Source organism: Staurois parvus, unplaced genomic scaffold, assembly GCF_062004578.1.
Source record: "Staurois parvus isolate SC_StPar_1 unplaced genomic scaffold, SC_StPar_1.0 ptg001359l, whole genome shotgun sequence".
Classification (NCBI taxonomy): domain Eukaryota; kingdom Metazoa; phylum Chordata; class Amphibia; order Anura; family Ranidae; genus Staurois; species Staurois parvus.
In genome coordinates this window covers 406,419-431,818 of record NW_028319155.1, presented here as the reverse complement: position 1 = coordinate 431,818, position 25,400 = coordinate 406,419, and the positions used below count along the sequence as shown (strand labels likewise).

General features: G+C 47.2%; 1 protein-coding gene across 1 annotated transcript; it reads left to right on the top strand.

Moving 5' to 3' along the window:
* Nucleotides 1-461: 461 nt before the first annotated feature.
* On the top strand, nt 462-12,788 carry FBL (fibrillarin rRNA 2'-O-methyltransferase). The gene is made up of 9 exons (XM_089661655.1): nt 462-597; nt 3,722-3,892; nt 4,493-4,606; nt 4,715-4,809; nt 7,483-7,653; nt 7,772-7,904; nt 8,010-8,122; nt 9,929-10,074; nt 11,777-12,788. The coding sequence occupies exons 1-9, from the start codon at nt 588-590 to the stop codon at nt 11,799-11,801; spliced, it is 978 nt and encodes a 325-aa protein (XP_089517781.1). The 5' UTR covers nt 462-587; the 3' UTR covers nt 11,802-12,788.
* The last annotated feature ends 12,612 nt before the right edge of the window (nt 12,789-25,400 follow it).

The following is a 25,400-nucleotide window of genomic DNA, read 5'->3' as shown; positions in this document are numbered from 1 at the left end:
TTTTTGCACACGTTTTTTTTTTTTTAATTCTCTTGTTGCTAGGGAGATTAAAATGCAGCAAAAACGCACTACATGCTTTGCTGCAGCATTTCCATCAAAGTCTATAGAACCCAAAATGCAACGTTGTGCGTTTAAGAAAAAGTCAGACCCTTTCCAAAAAAAAAAATGCACCGGGTGAAAATGCGGAGAGGTGAACGTGTCCTATAGGAAATCATGTTAAATGGAGTGCTGTGCGTTTCTGCAAAACGCAACGGAAAATGCACAAGTGTGAATGGAGGGTAAAGGAGCTCTCACACTGCTCTGTTTCCAAAATACAGTAAAGCCACATATTCCATGCGTTTCTGGGTGCCTATTACCCGGCATGCGCCTGAGAAAAAAAAATACACCAAAAATCTGCATTTCCTGTTTCCACTTATTTGCGACTTGCCCACAACAAAAATGTCTCCCACCCACTTCCGCCCTTTGACCTTCTGACGCGCCTGAACAGACCTGCCCCTTCCTTTTTTGCGTGGAGGCTGCCGGGAGTTGTTGAGTCCTGAGTGGAGCGGACACGTGCTGAGTTGGTGCACGCTGGGAGAGTCGCAGACATGAGGCCAGGTGAGAGCACGCGGTGCAGCCGGGAGAGCAGTGAGGGGAGGGCCGGTTGTGGGGACAGGAGAGGCCGCGGATGTGAGGCCTGTGCGGCGGGAGCGTTCGCAGCTGTGTTCCGGAGCATGGAAGGGATCCGGGCCGCCTTCTGCTTCCCTCCCCAGCCACGGGGACTCCCGATATGTCCTGGGATTAGGGAGCTGGTTCTCTGTACCATAGACAGCCCTCTATTCCTGGTATAGTTTGATTGTTTGGTTTTCCCATTCGTCCTCCTGTAACTGTGAGATTGTGTGTGGGGTACAGCCTCATCAGATGATCCCTGGTTGGGGGGTCCTAGTCCCTCCTCCGCCAGAAGTTGATCCCAGATATCGATGTATAAACACGCATGTCCGGCTGATGAGATCCGAGTGTGGGTCCACCGCCATGTCTGGCTGATGAGATCTGACCGCAGAGCGAACGCAGGTCCGCCGCCGTGTCTGGCTGATGAGATCTGACCGCAGAGCGAACGCAGGTCCGCCGCCGTGTCTGGCTGATGAGATCTGACCGCAGAGCGAACGCAGGTCCGCCGCCGTGTCTGGCTGATGAGATCTGACCGCAGAGCGAACGCAGGTCCGCCGCCGTGTCTGGCTGATGAGATCTGACCGCAGAGCGAACGCAGGTCCGCCGCCGTGTCTGGCTGATGAGATCTGACCGCAGAGCGAACGCAGGTCCGCCGCCGTGTCTGGCTGATGAGATCTGACCGCAGAGCGAACGCAGGTCCGCCGCCGTGTCTGGCTGATGAGATCTGACCGCAGAGCGAACGCAGGTCCGCCGCCGTGTCCGGCTGATGAGATCTGACCGCAGAGCGAACGCAGGTCCGCCGCCGTGTCCGGCTGATGAGATCTGACCGCAGAGCGAACGCAGGTCCGCCGCCATGTCCGGCTGATGAGATCTAAGCGCAGAACGAACGCAGGTCCGCCGCCATGGTCCGGCTGATGAGATCTAAGCGCAGAACGAACGCAGGTCCGCCGCCATGTCCGGCTGATGAGATCTAAGCGCAGAACGAACGCAGGTCCGCCGCCATGTCCGGCTGATGAGATCTAAGCGCAGAACGAACGCAGATTTGCCGCCATGTCCGGCTGATGAGATATGAACGCAGGTCCACCGCCATGTCCGGCTGATGAGATCTAAGCGCAGAACGAACGCAGATTTGCCGCCATGTCCGGCTGATGAGATATGAACGCAGGTCCACCGCCATGTCCGGCTGATGAGATCTGACCGCAGAAAAGCGGAGCTTTAACCCCTCGCCCTCCAGAGGATCCCCCCCCCCCCCGACCAGACCATTTTTGCGTTACAGAAATGCGTTACTTTAACTGACAATTGCCGCGGTCATGCAACGCTGCACCCAAATCAATGAGCTTTCTTTTGGTGGTCTTTGATCACCTCTGCGGTTTAATTTTTTTTGCTCTATAAGAAAAAGAAACGGACTGACAATATTTTTGACTTTTTGCTATAAAACACGTCCAGTAAAAAAAATTTACAAAATCAAATTTCGTCATAAATTTCGGCCAAAATGTACTCTGCTCCGTGTCTTTGCTAAAAAAAAAATCCCAATACATGTAAATGAATTGGCGGTACAAATACTGGGATTTTTTTCTGTATACAGATCACCTCCAGGTGGCCATATTGTATTTTATAGAAGATTACAGCCCTGCAGATTGAAAAGGAAAGTTCATTTTTATAACATTCAACTACAATATGACTTTTTTTTATTTTTTGTATTTGCAAATTTTTTTCCTCACAAAAGTGGAGTTACCCTTTAACACAAGGCACCGCCTCCCAAAGCCGGCCAGAACAGACACGGGCTGATGCAGGCAATGTTTGTGTGCGGAAAGTGTGAACGAGCCCTTAAGCCAGCCACGGGTGGATCAAATCTTGGCTGATTCAGCCGAGATTCGATCTATCAATGAGCAGGCTGGTTGTACTGAAGTCGCTCCGTCAGTCGACTTCACTAAAACCAGCCCGTTGGATTTTTTGCATGTCAGCATTGCCGGTGGCTGTAGCAGCCAGTAGTGATCGTTGTACCACCAGAATACAATAGCTCCACGGGAGGCATTACCCCATCAACATTGACTGTGTTGATGGGGGAATCGAGCAATTTTCTTTCCTTCCAGCTGTGCTGGATCCAATTCTGGATGTTGGAAGTCCTTATATCACGGCTCCACAAATCCCTGGCACCAGGTCGCCATGATATTACGTTCTGGTACCTGGGTTCACACACTGCCTTCCATTGACTTCAATGCAAAATCATGTCCTGTATTCAGTGCGGGAAGGCCCCCTCCCCCTCCTGTAGACGTCAGTGCGTGAAGGCCCCCCCGCAGGCGTCAGTGCGTGAAGGCCCCCCCGCAGGCGTCAGTGCGTGAAGGCCCCCCCGCAGGCGTCAGTGCGTGAAGGCCCCCCCCCCCGCAGTGTGATTGTCGCACTGAAAATCACGTCGTGTGAAGCTCGTCTCCCAAGAGTTGCCTTGCCCCAGGCAATGACAACCCACACTGCGCTGAAAAAAAACCCGGCTCCTCACTTTTTTTTTTTTTGTAGCTGGCTTGTAGATTCAAAGCAAATTTGTCAGGCCCTGACTTGTATAATAATGGGTCATCACATAATACCACGGAAGCTCCTAGAACTCGAAACATGTCAGCCTCTTGGAGGTTCTTCCTGCATTTGGAACTTGCCTAGGTGACCAGGTGATGCACCTTTTATTAATGAAGAAGTTTGGCAGTGTATATATATATATCTTTTATTAATACAGTAAAGCTACCACAAAGGTAATGCACAAGGCTGGGGCGCCCTTTGTGCCTTGTTTTCCACTATTCCCCCTCCCAGCCCTTAGGGGGCAGCAAAGCCTGTGCCGGTATTGGAACAGCCAAAGATCTATGATCCGTTTTTGCCAGAGCGTAGGAAATTGTTTTTGTTCTTTTTATTGAGAGAAGTCCTAGTGCCGGATCTAGAGCCGAAATCTCACTGTGCTGGTTCCCTGCAGATTGATATCGGGCTGCCGGTGACGTGTCTTTGCCTCCATTGCAGGACGAGATGAATCCTGCGGTGGTCTCGGCACTTGTGTTGGCCAGAAGTCTCACTTTCTTTTCTCATTTTTCAGGATTCAGTCCTAGAGGTGGCGGCAGAGGAGGAGGATTTGGCGACCGCGGAGGCCGTGGCGGTTTTGGAGGCCGCGGCAGAGGAGGATTTGGTGACCGTGGCGGCAGAGGAGGATTTGGTGACCGTGGCGGCAGAGGAGGATTTGGTGACCGTGGCGGCAGAGGAGGTAGAGGTAAGGCACCGCAAAGAAGGAATTGTACTAAAATGGCGCTTTTCTCTTTTGCTCTTTGAAGGAAACAGCAAGGTCTTTGGGACAAGGCCTTAGGGTGTTGTGCCACCTGCAGGAGTAGGTACAAGCAAAAGATTAGAAAACAACCTGGGGGTGGCCAACAATCCCCCCCTCTCGTCTGCAACACATGTTCCGTTAGTAGCCATCAGTACAGAGAAACACGTCTCATCTACGGGCTTCTACAAGGCTACAAGTTTACCTGCACCACCACTTTCCGGCAGGTTGGGTGTGCTTTGCCATAGACTTCTATTATATCTAGCTTTGAGGTTGAGGGCCACATCAGAGGGTTCTGAGGGCCACAGGTTGAGCACCCCTGGATTAGATGGTTTAGGTAGGCCCTCATATTTCATATAAAGCCTATGATGGAAGCGGTTGGTGAAGACTTGTGAACCTTCTGAAGAATCCATCTAGGAGAATGGCGTTGGGGCGCGTTGTCGGACTGTATGTGGTGCCCGGTTGAGTCTCCTCGGGCTCCTCTGCCCTTTAATGTACTTACAGTGCCCATGTTCTGTTATCACAATGCTGGTGGTTTTAATTTCCCAGGAAGAGGCGGACCTCGTGGAGGAGGAAGAGGCGGAGGTCGCGGGGGAGGAAGAGGCGGATTCGGTGGTTTCGGAGCAGGAAGGAAGGTGGTGGTGGAACCACATAGACATGAAGGTAAATGTCCTCCATGATCAGCTGGAGTCCGTCCAGTATAAGTGCGGGTCATCTTCCTGATGGCTCGAGTTATGGCTGCTGATGATGATGCTACTTTTTGTGTTGCAGGAGTGTTCATCTGCAGAGGGAAGGAGGACGCTCTGGTGACAAAGAATCTCGTTCCCGGTGAATCGGTCTACGGGGAGAAGAGGATGTCTGTGGAGGTGGGTAGAAATGAAGCAGCTTGATTTAACATGGCTGCCATATATGAGGGAAAAAATCGTTTTTGAACATTAGGGGCATTGTTCAAATTTATTTAACCACTTCAGTACCGGGGACTTTCACCCCCCCCCCCCCCTGCCTGCCCGGGCCAGCTTTCAGCGCTGTTGCACTTTGAAAATTGCGCGGTCATGCAACACTGTACGCAAATGACATTTTTATCATTTCTTGAGGCAGACAGAGCTTTCTTTTGGTGGTACTTAGCCACTTGCCCTCCAGAGGATTTATCCCCCTTCTTGACCAGTGCATTACGGCACTGCATTACTTTAACTGGCAATTTTGCGGTTATGCAACGCTGCACCCAAATAACATTTTTATTATTTTTTGAGGCAGATAGAGCTTTCTTTTGGTGGTATTTGCCCTCCAGAGGATTTACCCCCCATTCCTGACCAGTGCATTACTTTTAACTGACAATTGCGCGGTCATGCAATGCTGCGCCCAAATAAAATTTGTTGCGCCCCCCCATGAATTGAGCTTTCTTTCGGTGGTATTTGATCGTCTGCAGTTTTTATTTTTTGCACTAAAAAAAAAAAAAATACAGACAATTTTGAGAAAAAAAAATATTTTTAACTTTTGCTATTAACCATTTGGCAACCATGCTATAGCCAAATGACGGCTATGCAGAGCCATGCAGAACAGTGTGCAGGATCTGACAGGGGAGAGAGCTGTATTGTTTACAATTCCAGTTATTGCCATTTCCTTTCCAGTTATTGCCATTTCCGGGTAGGGGGAGCACAGGCACAGCTTTTCGCAGCCTTTGCTGTCAATCGCCCTGCACCCGGTGATTGCGGAGCATAGCTGACGGAGGGTAATGCTCAGCAATCACCAGGTGCCGGCGATTGACAGCCGAGGCTGCGAAAAGCTGCGCTTGTGCTCCCCCTACCCGGAAATGCCAATAACTGGAATTTGTTTACATGATCAGCTGTGATTGGACACAACTGATCACATGGAAAAGAGCCAACGCCATTGGATCTTTAGCCTATTCGTCAATGCGCTGTGTCCGAGGAACACGCCTCGCCACGTTGCTCACCCCCCCCCCCCCCCCAGGGTGCGTCATATGGGACGAAAGGCCCACCCGGCCATTAATCTGCTGTTGGCCAGGCGGGAGCCAAAGAAGTTTCATTTTTCTATCCATTGGTGTTCTGTCCCCTGGAGGACAAAGCACATGTAATACTTTGTTCCAATTACCTACATACTGTGGAAGGCTACATGGCCAGACAGGACACCTCCTCCGACAATGCAGCTGGCAAAATGGCAGCTACACTGATGACCAGCTCTCCTCTCCGGCTTCCAGCGCTTTCCTGAGAGCCCCCTGTATTCCTTTTTCTGGTGGGTGCCGGCTATCAATGTGACTGCCCCCTGCTAGCTGCTTTGTCTGTGGGGGAAGGGGTTCGTCTTGTCTGGCCACATAGCTAATCTTCCACGGCACATAGACAGATGGGATGAAATACTACATGTACCTTAGACCCTGGGGTACATGGAACGTTGAAATGAAGAAATTGGCTTCTTTAGGGCTTTTTTTTATTTTTTGCACTCCATCTGATTTAACTGGGAAGTTCGTGCAGATGACAGAACTGACACGGGTGGGGCTGATTTACTAAAACTACATGGTGCAAAATCTGGTGCAGCTCTGCATAGAAACCAATCGGCTTCCAGGTTTTATTGTCAAAGTTTAAAGTGTCATTAAACCCAGATTATGAAAAACTCTCATTACATGCTGTATAACAGTGTGCATGCTCAAAGCCTCTAAAGGTTTTGTTTTGTATAGAGTGAAATATACCTGGTTGATCCTGCCTTCAGCTGTCCCTCCCATCTTCTCTGTGTTCCCATTTCAGCCTGTAGAACAGCTGATGTCCTCTACTGAGCATGCACAATTTCAGTTTCCTTTTAAGGATTTCCTCCTTTTTCTTATCTGTGCAGCCCACCTGACTATAGAGTCACACATGTGGGTGTATACACCAGTGGTAGATGACAATCCCCCTCCCCCCCCCCCCCTCTCCTTACGTAACCCATTAGGATTGATATCCTAGTTTTAGGCATGCACACTTAATGTAGTATAAGTAAGGAAAGTGATGCAAATGACTGGCTTGACCTGATCTTGTAAACTCTGCAGGACGGAGAAACAAAGGACGGTGAAATATACCTGGTTGATCCTGCCTTCAGCTGTCCCTCCCATCTTCTCTGTGTCCCCATTTCAGCCTGTAGAACAGCTGATGTCCTCTACTGAGCATGCGCAATTTCAGTTTCCTTTTAAGGATTTCCTCCTTTTTCTTATCTGTGCAGCCCACATGACTATAGAGACACATCTGGGTGTATCCACAGTGGTAAATGATACTCCCCTCCCCCTCTTCTTACGTAACCCATTAGGATTGATATGCTAGTTTTAGGCATGCACACTTAATGTAGTACAAGTAAGGAAAGTGATGGAAATGACTGGCTGACCTGATCTTGTAAACAAAGGATGGTGAAATATACCTGGTTGATCCTGCCTTCAGCTGTCCCTCCCATCTTCTCTGTGTCCTCATTTCAGCCTGTAGAACAGCTGATGTCCTCTACTGAGCATGCGCAATTTCAGTTTCATTTTAAGGATTTCCTCCTTTTTCTTGTAAACTCTGCAGGACGGAGAAACAAAGATTGAGTACAGAGCCTGGAATCCATTCAGATCGAAGCTGGCAGCTGCCATCTTGGGTGGCGTGGATCAGATCCACATGAAGCCCGGTTCTAAAGTCTTATATCTGGGCGCTGCTTCCGGGACAACGGTATCCCACGTTTCTGACCTGGTCGGCCCTGTAAGTATTCAGATTTCCAGGGTTTTTAGGAATCTGCATTCCTCCAACAATCTGTATATGTTCTAGTTTAAGATGGCCGCTCTCTCACTCAACTGTGTGTCAATGTTCCCTTTGGCAGGAAGGCTTGGTCTATGCTGTGGAGTTCTCTCACCGATCGGGCCGCGATCTCATCAACGTAGCCAAAAAGCGCACAAACATCATCCCTATAATTGAGGACGCCAGACACCCCCACAAATACCGCATGTTGCTAGGTAACGGTGACGCCATGAAATGCATTGCTATGTCGGTCAGTTCTTGAACCTGTTCACAATTGTAGTCTCTCTCTGTGATTGAATCGCGAACTGTCGTCTTTGCAGGAATGGTCGATGTCATTTTTGCTGATGTAGCGCAGCCAGATCAGACCAGAATTGTCGCCATAAACGCCCACAATTTCCTGAAGAATGGCGGCCATTTTGTCATATCTATAAAGGTTGGTAAAGGGGGGGGGGAGAGAGCGCTGTGCTGTTTGCAGTAAGGCTTGATGTTGGACTTCATTATGTGATAATTCTAGAGCAGGCGTGTCCAGGTCAATGCAACAATGGGGGCTGCAGTATGTCTACTGAGGGCTACATTTTCCAGAAGGTCTTATCACAGAGAAATTGCACTTTATCTCAGTGAAAAGAACTCTACAGCCGAAATTTAGATGCATCTTTGGCAGGGAAAGGGCTAAAGCCAAGTATGGGCAAATAAAGGCTCATCCCTTGCAGTGCGGGCACAGCACCATGTTCATTGGTCATCTAGGGCCAGGGGTCTCCAAACCTTCTCAACAAAGGGCCAGTTTACTGTCATTCAGACTTTAGGAGGGCCGAACTTTGTGAGTAGAAAATATCCTGGTGTCAGTGGAAGTAAACAATGCCCCATTGGTGCCAGTGGGAGGAATAGTGCCCCATTGGTGCCAGTGGGGGGGGAATAGTGCCCCATATTGTGTCAGTGGGAGGAATAGTGCCCCATCGTTGGTGCCGGTGGGAGGAATAGTGCCCCATCATTGGTATCAGTGGAAGGAATAGTGCCCCATCATTGGTATCAGTGGGAGGAATAGTGCCCCATCGTTGGTGCCGGTGGGAGGAATAGTGCCCCATCGTTGGTGCCGGTGGGAGGAATAGTGCCCCATCGTTGGTGCCGGTGGGAGGAATAGAGCCCCATCGTTGGTGCCGGTGGGAGGAATAGAGCCCCATCGTTGGTGCCGGTGGGAGGAATAGAGCCCCATCGTTGGTGCCGGTGGGAGGAATAGAGCCCCATCGTTGGTGCCGGTGGGAGGTATAGAGCCCCATCGTTGGTGCCGGTGGGAGGTATAGAGCCCCATCGTTGGTGCGGTGGGAGGTATAGAGCCCCATCGTTGGTGCCGGTGGGAGTTATAGAGCCCCATCGTTGGTGCCGGTGGGAGGTATAGAGCCCCATCGTTGGTGCCGGTGGGAGGTATAGAGCCCCATCGTTGGTGCCGGTGGGAGGTATAGAGCCCCATCGTTGGTGCCGGTGGGAGGTATAGAGCCCCATCGTTGGTGCCGGTGGGAGGTATAGAGCCCCATCGTTGGTGCCGGTGGGAGGTATAGAGCCCCATCGTTGGTGCCGGTGGGAGGTATAGAGCCCCATCGTTGGTGCCGGTGGGAGGTATAGAGCCCCATCGTTTGTGCCGGTGGGAGGTATAGAGCCCCATCGTTGGTGCCGGTGGGAGGTATAGAGCCCCATCGTTGGTGCCGGTGGGAGGTATAGAGCCCCATCGTTGGTGCCGGTGGGAGGTATAGTGTCCCTTCATTGGTGTTAGTAGAAGGAATGGTGCCCCATTGTGTCAATAGGAGGAATTGTGCCCCAAGGGCTAGATAAAGGCAAGCAATCCACTGATCTAGGGGAACAGTACATAGAATCATACTTGACCCAATCTTCTGCTTCTCCCTGCAGCTAGAATGGTCCCCCGTAGCTTCTGCAACCCCGTGGTCTAGAGTCTTGGCACTTAATTACATGGGGGGGGTGCAGTAGTTTGGGGGAGTACTGCCTGTCAGTGGAGCAGAGAATCAAGTACATAAAATTGTTTCACCTCTCCCGTAGACAAAACCAGCTTATTAACCTTTGTAGTGCAGACACAGCCCCACTGCATGGGATAATTATTTCCTGCCCGGAATTGGGCTTTAAAGTTTTTATGTAAATCCAAAACTATTTTTATAGATTAAAGTGTTACTAAACCGCATCCGCTTTTCATTTGATCACAAAAGCAATAAGCCTCCATCTTTTTTTTTCTCAGGCAAATTGCATCGACTCGACGGCGGCTCCAGAGGCTGTCTTTGCATCAGAAGTGAAGAAGATGCAGCAGGAGAACATGAAGCCCCAGGAGCAGCTGACACTGGAGCCCTACGAGAGGGACCACGCAGTGGTGGTCGGCATGTACAGGTGGGTGTGATGGAGCAAAGCGTGAACTGGCTACTTCTGGAAATGAGCAACTAGACAACCGGTCATGGGAAACCAGAGAACCCTTCTGCAAATACTAGTTCCTGGTCCTGTGGCCTCAGAAGTCTGTAATTATTATTATTATTATACAGTATTTATAAAGCGCCAATAGTTCGCTCAGCGCTGTACATTACAAAGGGGGACAGAACATGTGACAGAACAATACCAATACAATGCAATACACGAGGGGATCGAGGGCCCTGCTCTTTCGAGCTTACAATCTAGAAGTGTAATGCTTTTTTCTTTCCTGATCTGTATGCTCATTCCGGGTCAGTACATCAAAGTATGGTAGGCAGACACGGCAAAGAAACATGCGTTTGCAGCAGTGGTAGTCTACACTCTGCTCAGCTACAGTTGGGTTCAGAGAAGCAGAAGATGATTTGGATGCTGACCATAGGCAATACCCAAAGTTTGGTGGACACGTGACCCAACCCGACCCAACCCTGACCTAATCACATCTATGAGCTTAGACATCCTATTCAAAAGCCATGACCATTATTATAGCGATGGTCCTCCCTTTACATCTAGAACAGCTTCTACTCTTCTGGGAAAGATTTCCACAAGATTTTGGAGTTTGTTGGCAGTTGTGCCCGTTCACCCCAAAGCTTGTTAGTGAGGTCAGGTACTGATGAAGATGAGAAGACCTGCCTCATGCGGTGTTCCAATTTATCCCAGAGATATACTGCCCTCAGGCACTCTGAGTACCCGAGTAAGGTAGGAGAGTAAAGGGGCAGAGCTGGGGGGGGGGGACTGCAGTGCAAATGGGGGACATAGGTGTGGGGGTCTGTAATGTGAATGGTTGGGCAGAGCTGAGTGGAGCTGTAATGTGAATTAAGGGGCAGAGCTGAGGGGGCTGCAATGTGAATTTGGGTGCATAACTGAGGGGTGCTGAATTGTGATGGGGGGGGCAGAGCTGAATGGGCTAAAATGTGAAGGCGGAGCATAGCTGTAGGGGCTAAAATGTGAATTGGACAGAGCTGAGGGGGCCTGGAATGGGGGGGCAGGGCTGAGTAGTGCTGCAGTGTGAATGGGGGGGGGGGGCAGAGCTGAGTAGTGGTGCAGTGTGAATGGGGGGGGGGGGCAGAGCTAAGTAGGGGTGCAGTGTGAAGGGGGGGGGGGCGCGGGCGCAGAGCTGAGTAGTGGTGCAGTGTGAAGGGGGGGGGCCAGAGCTTAGTGGTGCAGTGTGAATGGGGGGGGCAGAGCTGAGTAGAGGTGCAGTGTGAATGGGGGGGGGGGGTGTAGAGCTGAAGGGGGCTGCAGTGTGAATGGGGGGGTAGAGCTGAAGGGGGCTGCAATGTGAATGGGGGTGTCAATGTGATGGGGCAGAGCTATGTGGGGCTGCAGTATGAATGGGGGCAGAGCTGAGGGGCTAAAATGTGATTAGGTCAGAGCTGAGGGGGACTGCAATGGGAATGTGGGGCAGAGCTTGAGTAGTGCTGCAATGTGAATGGGGGGGCAGAGCTGAGGGGGGCTGAATTGTGAATGTTTCTGCTCTGACCTGTGTGAATGTTAATTCGGACCCCCCCACTCTACACCCATACAAAGGTCAGCACCCCTCTGAATGTAACGCCGCCCCCTCCTGTATCCGCTCTGTATTGTATAATGCTCTTTTCCCGAATTCATTTTCTTTCATTGTCTGTTGCAGGCCTCCCCCGAAACAGAAGAAGTGATCTGGACTCTCCAGAAACCCTTTAAGACTTTATTTTTTATATGTATAACAACTTATTTTTACGCCGATTTTTCTCCTTCAAAGAGTGACGATTGCCAGGAGTCCCCAGAATTTGTTCCTCCTTCCTCTCCCGTCTGAGCTCAGCAGAACCGTTATCTGCGTGTGTGTGAGGAGCACAGCATTCTCTGCTCAATAGAGCGTTGACAAGAATCCACTGCCTTTGATAACATGATTGTCCCTGACATAGGACTAAGAGGGGGTGCTTGTGTAAGGGGCAAAATAGCCTTGGTTTTTAAATGCTGTAATCTAATAGTAACCAATCAGAATTAATGTGATACTGCCCTGAATACAACAGTGAATCCTGATTGGCTGCTGTAGGTTAGAACACTTGGAATTGGCCCGTTTGATTGGAAACGGCTGATGTTTTGTTTGCGCATGGCTGTAGGTACAACAGATGCATCACATCGTGTCTCAGAGGCTTTGCCATGAAGTTAGAAATCTAGCATGGTCCTGTCTCCTTCAATATTACCGGGAGGTACGAAGGCTTCTTAAAGGACATGTCCACTGTATCAAATTCATATAAATTGTATATAGTTACACTCCCTTTGATTGTGGGGGGTTTCCAGTTCCATTGTTAATTTGCAGTAGCAATGTCAATTTTTTGAAAGATCAACCGGCCAGGTGACGTGTTCTCATGGAGACAGAACTGGCACAAAGTTACACAGGAAGGTGGACAAGTCCTTTAAGGGGAATTTTTGTTTGTCAATCCCTTATTAAATATTGGCTGTAGAATTACGTTCCTGTTTTATATTTTACACCTTTTAGGGAAAAAGAAAAAGGTTATCTTTGACAATGATTTAAGAAAATGGTTTTTTTTTCTTCCTACCTTGCTCTTGTATATTTTTATATGATGTGTGATAAAGCTGGAACAGAACAGTTTATGGAATTAAACCGCTATCTACAGATACTTGGTCTGTGGTTAAATTAATTTTTTTTGTTTGTTTTTTTTTTAACCACTTCCAGTCCAGACACTTTCACCCCCTTCTAGTCCAGGCCAATTTTCAGCTTTCGGCGCTATCCCACTTTGAATGACAATTGCGCGGTCATGTAACACTGTACCCATATGAATATTTTAGCATTTTTTTGAGACAGATAAAGCTTTATTTTGGTGGTATTTATTCACCGCTGGGATTTTTATTTTTTTTTTGCTATGTAAATGAAAATGTCCAAAAATTTTGAAAGTGTTTTTTCTTATAACATTTTGCAAATAAATAATATTTCATCATAAATCTTGGCCAAAATTTATTCAGTTATCTTTTTAGTAAAAAAAAAAAAAATTAGTTTATAAAAAAGTTTAAATAATTTTTGGTTACCTTTTTTTTTACATACTGTCACCCTAGCAGTACAGTGTCACCATGGTGACACTGTACTACTTGTGGGGGGTGATTGAAGATTTTTTTTATTTTTTACACTGATTGCTTTTACAGCCATTCTCCTCTCTAGTTGCATTCTTGCAGCCATTGAAAACTACTGAGTGAGCTGTGATTGGTCACAGCTTGTCACATGGTACAAGGTTCTTGTGAATAGCCCTGTACCATGTGATCTCTGATCATTCACAGATTTCAAACGTAGTAAGCAATGATGTCAGAAGTGACATCTTGCTTACTACTCTGCATGTGATCACTGATTGGCCAATCAGTGATCACATGATTGGGACCTCGCACAGAGGTCCCGTCCGATCTGTGTTCCACTGTGTCCGGAGGACACAGCGGGCACCGGATCGCGGTGCTGCGCGCACAAGCAGGGTGCGGGGAGGCCGTTTATAAACGGCCACCCTGCACTGCCACCGCCTGGCCGTTTATATACATGGCCTAGACGGGAGGTGGTTAAACGTAGCTCCTGAATGGAAGGCAAACAAACAGAACATTTTGTGGTTAATGTTAAAATTCCATTATACCCTGTATAGTTTAACCATTTGCCCTTTGGAACATTTACCCCCCTTCATGGTCAGGCCTACTTGCAGCTAATCGTGGGAACGCCTGCTGGGGTTCTCGCGTGTAATCGACAGCAGGACGCATTCGCAGGCGTCCATGTATCCTAAGGCTCCATTCACACTAGGGCATTTTGAACAGTGGGAAGAATAGCCGCGATTTCAAAACGCTCTAGTGTGAATGGGGCCTAAATGTAATGCCGTCTTTGCAAATGTGTTTGGCTTTCATTTTAACCACTTGCCTACCAGGCACTTATACCCCCTTCCTTACCAGGCCAATTTTCAGCTTTCAGCGCTGCCGCACTTTGATTGACAATTGCGCGGTCATGCAACATTATACCCATATGAAATTTTGATCATTTTTTTTCTCACAAATAGAGCTTTCTTTTGGTGGTATTTAATCGCCACTGGGCGCTTTACTTTTTGCGCTATAAATTAAAAAAAGTGCAAAAAATTTGAAAAAAAAAAAAAAGTTTCTTTGTTTCTATTATAAAATTTTTCAAACAGGTATTTTTTCTCCTTCACTGATGTGCGTTGAAGAGGCGGCACTGATAGGCAGCACTAAAGGGCACTGAGGCAGTACTAATGAGGTGGCACGGATAGGCGGCACTGATAGGCAGCACTAATGAGGTGTCACGGATAGGCGGCACTGATAGGTGACACTGATGATGGGTACTGATAGACGGCACTGACTGGCATCACTGCTGGGCACTGACTGGCACAACCCCTGGGCACTGACTGGCAGCACTGCTGGGCTGCACAGGTGGGTGGCACTGGTGGGCACAGGTGTGTGACACTGCAGAGTGGCACAGGTGGGTGCACTGCTGGGCACAGGTGGGTGATCTGCTGGGCACAGGTGGGCGCACTGCTGGGCACAGGTGGGCGGAACTTGCGGGTGGCACTGCTGGGCACCGATCATCAGGGCACTGATCATCAGTGCCCTGATGATCGGTGCCGATCCCCGCTCTGACAACTGCCGGTTCTCGGCAGTACTTTCCTCACGATCTGACAGCGTGAGGAAAGTGCAGCCGAGAACCGGCACTTGCATTTCCCTCTGATCAGCGTGTCATTGGACACCGCTGATCACGTGGTAAAAGGCCACTGTGATTGGCCTTTTACCACATCACGTGATCAGCTGTGTCCGTAGGACACAGCGATCACGGAGATCGCTGGGTGCGCGTCCCCTGGGGCGTGCAGGAGAGCGCGTTCTGGGAGGACGTCATATGACGTCCACTCAGAACTGGCCGGCCGTAGTGCAGCCGTCATTCGGCTATCTGCGGTCGGCAGGTAGTTAATACAAAAATGGCAACCTGCTACCAGGCACAGTTGAATTTGGTGCAGCGCCAATTCTGACCACTAGATGGCAGAATTCACAGGGCAGATTGCCAGCTGAACAAATGCATTCTGCAGTACCTGAGCTTGTGGAGGTCTGCAGAATTTTGTCTGACATTGTATAGAAGAAAGTGGGGGGGTGGGTAAATACTAAAAGTAACAAATTTGTGCACCTTTGATAGTTTGACAGTAACCTGGGAACAAGCATGTGGGTCAGCTAAGACACAGCACCTGATCTGAGTTTTTTCTTTTTTTAGTGAATGCTTTTTAAGTAATGCACAGTCCCCATGTCTTATCTCTTTACACACGCTGCAAATACAGAAGAATACCTGTTGCTCCTGCTAGAAATCTGGCAGCTTCCTATCTTCCTGTTCTGCATGGAAGGGCTTGACCTTAATGGACTACAAAACACCTCCTTACACAATGTTAATGCAGGGAAGTTGTTTGCTAGTTCTGCCACAGGCTAACAATTCTGTTTCTCCAGAAGTACAGTAGTGACTGCTGTCAGCCGGGGGGACAGGTAGTGTGCTTGTTGATAGGATCCCCTAAAGCTGGGGTGTCAAACCTGATTTCATTGCGTTCCGCATCACTATTATGGTCGTCGTCAAAGGGCTGGTTGTATCTCTAAGATGTCAAGAGCATCCCCACTACCCTCCAATCACCATCACAAAGCTAGAGTCCACCACCCTCCCTTACCTTGTGCTGCTGGGGCCAGAGCTGGGAAGTAGAAAGTGCAGGGTCTGGAGGAGGAATAGTGTTTGCGGAATGCTGAGACCAGAGAATATAGAGAGGAGGGGGTGTTGCAAATGCACAGAAAGGCGCAGGATCTGGAGGAGAAGTTCTATCAACCTTTCTACTGCCAACTGTTGAGATGGGTGGGTGACAGGTCAACGATGAACCGTTGCAGAGAAGTGCAGGAGTTCTGTCCTCCTCTCTGCTAATGACTGCTGAGCAAAGGTAGGGGGTGCTGCAGCTGCAGGAGAGGTGGAAGTGTCACAAGAAGTGGTCTGTTGGGCTGCTTTCAGCCTGCAGGCTTGAGAGTGCAGAATCTTGCTGAGGAGTCCTGTCCTCTCTGCTGAGCAAAGGTGGGGGGTGCTGCAGGAAAGGTGCAAGTGCCACAAGAAATGGCCTGTCGGGCAGCTTTCAGCCTGAGGCCTTTGTGTTTGACACGTGACCTAAAGAGGAAAAAAAGCCTGAAAGATAAAATAATGCAGCCACCACCTCTGAGGACCAGTATTCTGCCATCTATTACATTGTTTCCAGGTTTAGCATTGGATCAGCATTTTGTGTTAGTGGGAGACTTCTATATCCATAAAAGAAGAGCTTGTAAAGCAAGATGATGCAGGAGACTGCATTGAACAAAACAGGAATGGAGAAGGGGTAGTGAGATGAGGAGGGCAGACAAGTATAAGAAATTCTAAGATGGGGGGTAGAGGGTGTTGGAGAAGGGCAGGGCAGGAGAGACAGGAAGTCAACACTGTTGAGTGTTCTACAGGTATCTTTGTGGGGGTTATGGTTGGTGGAAGTACCTAGGAGGAGAAGACTTACAGCTTTCTGCCCAACTAGGAGCAGGCATAGCAAAGGATATAAAGGGAAGTGTTTGTTGCCAGATATGGGGCTCAGAGTAGAATGTTGGGAGAGGACCTTTTCTTCTCTTCTTTCTTTACATCAAGACGGCCACCCAACATGGATAGTGGTGGAGGCCCAGAAGCATGCTCTCCTACACATTTTGCAAGATCTGATGGAAAATGTAAAGTATAGGTGACAGCAAGTATAATCTCTCCAGCCTGCTTTGCCACCCCACTGGATAGGTGGACAATAAAAGATGGAGCAGGTCCTGGATGAAGCTAAACATTTTCCTTTCACCATCCATAGGACCTGTGTGGGTGTACTCCATGAATAGGGATGCTGAACTATCCAAATAGCACATGTGTAAGGAAGCAGCTGTTTTGAAAGGATGGGGTGAATACTACTTGTCTTCTGAGACAAAAGACCCACCTGGAGGAGGTGTAAATTTCAGCTTGGTAAGACTGGAAGATACTGCTGCAAAATGGTCTGAGCGCTAATGTAAGCACCGAGAACATGAGCCTTCTTTCATGAACAAGAGGGTTTGTGAATGCTGTGTACCCTAAAGAGCCAAAGTGGCCTTTTGGGTGGGGGCAGAGATCAACGTGCTCGTATGGTAAGACCTCACCCCTTTGGACGTGTGTGTTCATCCAGTGAATAGAGTCAGAGCTGGAAGATGGAGCCAGAAATGGCAGAAGATAATCCATAAATGACCTCACAAAAAGAAATGATAAAAGGCCAAACTGGTAAAGGAGAAAGAAGCCAAAGGGAGAGAAGATGGCAACTTCCCTCACCTATACCATCTCAACATCTTCTGCAAAGTTTCGATCCTGTTCTATCTTTTCCAACTTGTCCAGTAATTGCTGCAACATTCTCAAGGTTGATGAATATTAGAGATAGACATATTACAGGAAAATTACCTTTTACCTCCATCATCCCTTGCTGTAGCTTAGTTAGAGACTCCGGGTAGCATCCCCTCCCTCCTCTCCCATCAGTCTTCATTACCACCATTGCCTTGTTTGTCCTTTATTACCACCATCTTTATTCTACATCTAGATGCCATCCTCAGCTAAATCTAAAGATCACAGTACTGGAAAGTCTTCAAAGACTTCCCAACAAAGTCTCAGGACACGCAGTACAGTCAATGGACTAACCAAAGGAGGCAGAGAACATGTCTACTAGGCCCTGTTATGGCAAGCCCTGGCACTTGGGAGGCACTGACCCCCAGTCAGCCTCAAAGTCCAACATGAGTAACAGTTACAGAGTACCAGCTGTTTATATACCTGCTGCCTATGGGTAATGGACTTCTCTATATGAATGCAGGAGGACCTGTCAACAGGCATCTGTATTGGCCAAGCCACCCCAACAGTCAGAACTGTGTGAATTGTGGTTCACTAAATGGAGTCTAAAGAACTGTATCCATACTAGGAATAATGGGATTTTTTTTTTGTTACCGTAAAATCCCTTTTTCTGAGTTCATTGATGGACACAGCTCTTCTCAATCTTGACCACAGGGTTACATCACCACCTACATTAGTAGGACACTAGGCAGAAAAGAAACTTGGCACTCCCTTCTGCCATATAACCCTCTCTCTGCTATAGGAAACCTAGTTGATACCCAAGCAGCGTCAGAAAGCCTAAATTCCAGTAGAGGGGTAGGTGCTGTGTCAGTCAATAAATGCAAGCGAAAACGGGATTTTTTTGTTACCATAAAAATCCCTTTCTCTGAGTTCATTGACACAGCTCTTCTTAATCTTGACCATAGGGATGCCCCCAAAGCAGTGCCTCAACGAGGGGTGGCAAACCAAAAGGCAACTGGAGCAACCAGGCAAACACCCAACCAATCCCTAAAGGGGCAAACAAGGCACCTAAAAAAGAAAAAAAAAAAAGAGACCTGCATATCCTTGCAGCCAAAACGAGCATCAGAAGACAACCATATCAACTGTATAAAGGTCCATAAGAGTGTGCACAGACTACCAGGTAGCCTAGACTGCCTTTAGCAGAGATGGGGTTATATGCCAAACGGGACTGCCCATAGGCGGTGCTAAGGTTCTTTTCTACCTAGTGTCCTACTTCTATGACCCTATGGTCAAGGTTAAGAAGAGCTGTGTCCAGCAACCTAGTTATGAGAAAGTATAGTACGTTCATAACCAAAACAAACCATTTAAGCAATTTCACGTAAGCTTTCACTTACCTCTGTAGCTCTAGGCATTGTGGAGAAATTAAGGCACGGAAACCACAGCTCCTCTCCCTATTTTCTGTGATAGTCTGCCTGCCTTCTAATGCAAAAGAAAACCACATCAGGTGCTTGTAAATTGTTATAAACTGACTAAAAGGTCTCTGTTGTGAACTTTGAGGATGAATTGCTCCATGTACATGCAGTACCAAGCGTAGGGCTGCTTTCAACCCTTTCTCTCCTAGGGTACATCTTAAAACTGCACATCAGAGGCCCTGTGTTTACCCAGTGTCTTTCATAACCAGCGCCGGATAAATAGGTGCCAGCAGCCGATCTATGGGACTGGGTACCATGTGATCGATGTGATTAGTCATAACAGCGATCACAGGATAATGTTGATCCCTCCCCTTACACGGGAATGAGAGTAAATCCAGTAGTTCTGAATGGATCAGCTGCAGCTTTACTCATTGCTTCAGTGAAACAGGGATCCTTTTTATTTTTATTTTAACCCTTTTATGCCCCTACTCTCCTACACCTGCTATCTCCATGTGACCTTTTATTAACCCCTCCCCTCCCCTATCCTGCACTGCTGAACAACACCCTTTTATCTCCATCCTGAATGACCTTTACATGTAATGTATTTAGTGCACTATTCTCAAGCTCCCTGTTCAACCCCCTCAATACCATTTCTTTAAAAAAAAAAAAAAGTGGCAAAAAATGAGAGCACCCTGGGGAATCTACTTACAACAAAAATGGTAATTTTGGGCTTTTTCTTCCAACTATTCTGGCATTTTAATTTTAACAGAGTTAAGTGAAATGTTTTTTTTTTTCAGAACGTTTGGTCTCTCTCTTTATATAGTAAAAAAAAAAAGTTACTAAACTCCACCAAGAGAGATATGATAGAGTCATTGTCAGACTCACAGCACTGAAAAATAGCCTGGTAATGACATAGTATGACCAGCAAGTGGTTAAAGCTATTGGATCTTGTTAGGAAATTTGTAAATAGTCTGGATACAGGTACAGCAGAACTGTAATCAGGCTATGGACATTCAAAAATTAACAGATTCTTAAAACAAGCACTCATTGACCTCTGTAGCTATAAGCACTGTAGAGCAATTCAGCCTGAAAGTGCAGGTAAAGTGTCTTAGTTTACCTTTCACTTTTTCTCTGAAGCTTGGCTATTTGGCTAAGGGTGAGCAGAGACATGACTTGAATGACTTCACTGCATTTCTTTTGAGAATTAATTGCTCCAGAGTGGCTACAGAGTGCGATAAGGGCTTGTTTTAAAACTGCTTATGAATATGTAAATATTTGAATGCCCCAGCCACAGTTCAACTTTGGTGATCTCATTGAATTGTATGTATACTAAACGTCCAAGGTAATTTAATTATAAAATTGACTCATAGCAGAATAAAGTCAATGTGTTTAGGGGGCCAGCCACCTTCCCCACCCTTCATCAGAGCTTGTGCATTTTGACTGTAGCTGGAGTTGGGTAAGCAGATACAAAATAAATCTGCACTGTGATTACGGCTTGGAACAGCAGATTATGGAAGTGTTAGTGAATGCAGCAAAGGAGGACTACTTTGGCCAATTAGGAACAGTCAATGTTCTTGAGCCCATGTGTTTTGCCCTTCAAAACGCATTGGCTTTATTCTGGTATGACGCAATTACATCAATACGTTGCATGAAAATGTACCCCTCAGTTATGCGCCCAAATTCACATTGTAGCCCCCTCAGCACTGCCCCTCAATTCGCATTGCAGCCCCCTCAGCACTGCCCCTCAATTCACATTTAAGCCCCACTAAGCAATGTCCAACCATTCACATTACAGAACCCCACAGCTCTGTCACATTTGCACTGCAGGCCCCCCTCCCCCCAGCTCTGCCCCTTCACTCTCCTACCTTATTCGGGTTTTCAGAGTGGAGAGCGGGAGGCAGGACAGTTCTAGAAAGGGAGACAGCAGCTTTGGATGTAGGGTGGTGGTATGAAGGAACTCAAGTGGCCTTCATGGATCCCTGACCTCAACCCTACTGAATATCTCTGGGATAAATTGGAACACCGTGTGAGGCAGGTCTTCTCATCTTCATCAGTACCTGACCTCACTAACAAGCTTTGGGGTGAACGGGCACAACTTCCAACAAACTCCAAGATCTTGTGGAAATCTTTCCCAGAAGAGTGGAAGCTGTTCTAGATGCAAAGGGAGGACCATCGCTATAATAATGGTCATGGCTTTTGAATAGGATGTCTAAGCGCATAGATATTTTGAATAGGATGTCTAAGCGCATAGATATGATCGGGTCAGGGTTGGGTTGGGTTAAGTCAGGTGTCCACCAAAGTTGTTCCATGTTTGGAAATTTCAACTTTAAAGCAGGCACTGATTGGGTGCTCTTTAGGATATTAGGCATTCTATCACTGCTGACCCCTTCTGCCAATGCCAATTTACGTAGCTGCCATGCTGAACCAACAACTTCAAATCCACAATGGATTGCATTTCAGAGGGCATTTGACAGCGAGGTGGTGATAGGTCACCTCACCACCTGTTTTAACTCACAAAAATGCAGTACCGTTCACTTGAAAGGGTTGTGTGTGGCAGAGGCACCAGGGGCCTAGGGCGACCTGCCATTTAGTTCTTGTACGGCAGGGCATCACAGCATGTATATAGCCCTGAAAAGCTGCATGCCTTTGTTTAGGCAGGCAGTCAAACCATGGCTCAATCGCCTGAGTTTACTGCCCCATCTGCTCTTATGAACGAGCTCTTAAAGAAATAGGGAGACTGGCATTGGTCACATTCGTATGATAATACTGTCTGGCTGTTATGTGGACCTCCTAGCTTTAGTACCTTACCAGTCACTGGCCCAGAACAAGTATTTATATGGGAAGTCAGATGTGGATATCGGAATACTGGCCTACTGACACAGTATTAAAGTAACAGGAATATCTTGAGAGATAGGGCATCTAGCATTTGCAGAATGAACAGACAGCACTAGCAGCCTTTAGGTTTTCCTCAAAAAGGGCTTTCAAGATACTCTAAAACCTTCATAAGGGGCTAGAGGAAGAACCACAGCCAATCACCGTTCACTTTACTGGAGAGGTTTGAGAGAAGTATTCTTGCCAATGTGCTCCCATAAATCTCAATTTTAATCAAACCATCATATGTTGATGTACACTCACCAGCCACTTTATTAGGTCCACCCGTCCAATTGCTTGGTAGCACAAATTGCTAATCAGCTAATCACATGGCAGCAACTAAATGCATTTAGGCATATAAAGATGGTGAAGACAACTTGCTGAAGTTCAAACTGAGCATCAGAATGGGGGGAAGAAAGGGGATTTAAGTTACTTTGAAGGTGGCATGGTTGTTGGAGACAGACAAACTGGTCTGAGTATTTCAAAAACTGCTGATCTACTGGAATTTTCACATTCAACCATCTCTAGGATCTACAGAGAATGGTCCCAAAAAAAGATATCCGTGAGCAGCAGTTGTGTGGACAAAAATGCCTAGTTGATGTCAGAGGAGAATAGGCAGACTGGTGGCTGCAACATTCAGATGGTAGGGTCAGAATTTGGTGTAAACAACATGGAAGCATGGATCCATTCTGCCTTGTACCAACGGTTCAGATTGGTGGTGGTGTAATGGTGTGGGAGAAATTTTCTTGCCACTAGCAAGGTGGACCTAATAAATATTACTGTTGACTAAACTTGAATCCTGGTCTCCCCAACCCTCATATCTGGAAAATGGTCTGTAAACTAGAACACACAATAACACGGTCAAAACCTCTAGGACAGGGGTGTCAAACTGGTGGACCTCCAGCTGTTGCGAAATTACAAGTCCCATCATGCCTCTGCCTTTGGGAGTGATCCCTGTAACTATCAAGCTTGCAATGCCTCATGGGACTTGTAGTATGGCCACCAGTTTGATACCCGTGCTCTAAAACATGGTCCAATATCCAAGCCAGATTCTGCTGGTGACAAATTGCCCGTTTAGGGGATTAAAAGCCAATTGCCTCCCAAAACTCATTGCCTCTTTTTTTTTTTTTCTGCATGGTTGCTAGTGATCCTCAGAGAAAGAGCAGATCCACTGCAACCGATATTATCCACTATAGGCCACATCCTGACTGTTGTTTGGGTGTTATCAGATTCTAATGAACACGACAAAACAGTAGCATTTGAAAACAACCCTGATATTTCCTTCACAGAGTAACAATCATAGGAACAATTTCTCAGAGTGCTCACTGCTGCTTCATATTGTGGTGGTTTCAGTGGGCTCAGTAGTGCGGCACTCAAGTTGATGACCCTCTGTTTGCCGTGAACAGTTATCACTATGGGCAGCCATGAACGAATTGCACCTGAAACAATCGGCTCAACATTTAAATGGGTCACGTGGGGAAGCTGGCTCTGTTGACCTCAGCTTCTTAAAAAGGCCAACTTCCTTCCTGACTTCCGTACTGACCAAGAACAAGGGTGGAGATAAGGGTTTCTTGTCTCGGACTTTGCAGATCTGCATAATTCACATGATAAATGACTGATGACAGAAGACGAACATAACCAGCCAGCAACTACATTTTTCATTAGTCAGTTTTTGCCGTTTCTGCACTGCATCTGAGCACCTCAAACCAAAAACACCATTTCAGTCATTTTCAATATTTAAAGCTCCAACCATGTCTCCATGCTTTACTTTGTGAAGAAATCACTTTGAAAAGCACCCCCTGGCATTTCTGGCAGTAGACATTTTGTGTAAGGGCAGGTGATTCATATATCCTTTACTTCCTGGAATGCATCTGCCCTTAATTCAGGCATAGGCCAAGCTGAGAACCCTCCCGAAGACTGCTGGGGTGCATGAGATCTGCCTATGCATGGATACCAGGAAGTAACCAAAGAAACGTGTTAAAAAATAAAGTTCAAAACAAGTAAATATGATATATCTTAGTACTAGCAGCATTAGGATTAAAAATCTTTCTGCTTTGAGCTCGAAAATGTTTCAGACCAATCGACGTTTGTTGTTGGATGCTCCGATAGTCAAGTGTGGCATGAACGTTAAAGCCCCACTCTACCAAATAAATTATCCTTTACAGTAGCTGCAAGAATAGCTAATTAATGCCTAAGGGAAACTTTCTTACCTGATCTTTCACTCCTTCCTGCAGCATTTGCACCCCTACGCTCTACCGGTCTAGGGTCCAGACGTTATCGAGACCAGATGCCAAAGGATGGCCCACCATTGGATCGTGAGGGCGCACCACCTGCCAGGGGAGGCTAGGGACAGGTAAGTAAGCTCCTCCCACTTGGATAAAAGCAGAGATGCAGCCCCACTGAAAAGAACAATTTTTTTTTTATTTGCCCTGTCTTGAGCTTCACGTCAGAATTCTATGTTCTGCCAGATCAGGAGACCATCTATGGTCAACAGCAGCCACCACTAAGAGTTTTTTTTTTGTTTTTTTTTTTGGGGGGGGGGGGGGAGAAGATAATTCTCATAGGTCCACAGGCATTAAAAAAAAAATAAAAAATCAGCCCCTCTGGCTGGCACCCTGCAGAGAAACACCAGAATGAAAGGTTTAACAATAGGCTACAGGGGTGTCAAACTGGCTGCCCACCAGCTGTTGCGAAACTACAAGTCCCATCATTCCTCTGCCTTTGGAAGTCATGCTTGTAACTGTCAATCTTGCAATGCCTCATGGGACTTGGCAACAGCTGGAGGGCCACCAGTTTGACACCCGTGGATTACACGCATGATTTTTAACAAAGATTCAGGCCGTTTCTGTGAAGAACGTTCTTCAAACTGAATTTCAGGAATTCAGTAACTTTGCAAACCAGTGCATGCGCCACTATGTGTTAAGTGCAATTAGGCGCAAGTCACCTCCAGGACATATCTCTATTACTAATATGTGACAGGTTTATTGCACTCGGAGGATAGACTTTGGCTTTGTGAGGAGAGAAGCACACAGAACAGCTATGCCCACCCCTACCCAGACCATTCACAGAAGCCTTTGTAATTTGTAAGTTAGTTTTAAAAAATGCAAAGGCTTCTGTGATTGGGCAGGCATAGCAGTTTCAGTGACCGCAGTGAGCATTAGAAATCCAAACGTTGTCTTCCTGGAGCACAATAAACTTGTCAGATCTACAGAGAGATAAGTCCACGAGGTGGCAGGCATCTCATGGTATTGCCTGCAGTTTTTACAAATTAGCTGAAATCCTGGAATTCAGCTTTAAATAACCACTCATGAAAAATGTGCATAAATTAAGCTATTAAATATATTTTCAAAAATTACAAAGATAAGTAATTTCCTTTTCGGTTTCTCCAGACTTAAAATTACCACCACGCCCCACCATACCGGATTCAGCTGATGGGCTGCAAAAATGTTCAGGGCCCCCGTGCAAAATCTTTCCTTCCCTGATCTTTGGTGAGGATCTACTCCACGGGATGGCCAGGGTAATGACTTTGGTCAGAGGCACTAAAGATTGCTGCAATAATTTGGGCACAGGAGGGTGGGGGTTGTTTTAGGCCAGGCAAAAAGCACAGCCAAGTCAAACCTTGGTTTTCA

Coding starts and splice junctions, on each gene's coding strand:
- FBL (XM_089661655.1), top strand. Junction 4,810..7,482: donor AGAAGAGGATGTCTGTGGAG/GTGGGTAGAAAT, acceptor TAAACTCTGCAG/GACGGAGAAACAAAGATTGA. Junction 10,075..11,776: donor GTGGTGGTCGGCATGTACAG/GTGGGTGTGATG, acceptor TGTCTGTTGCAG/GCCTCCCCCGAAACAGAAGA.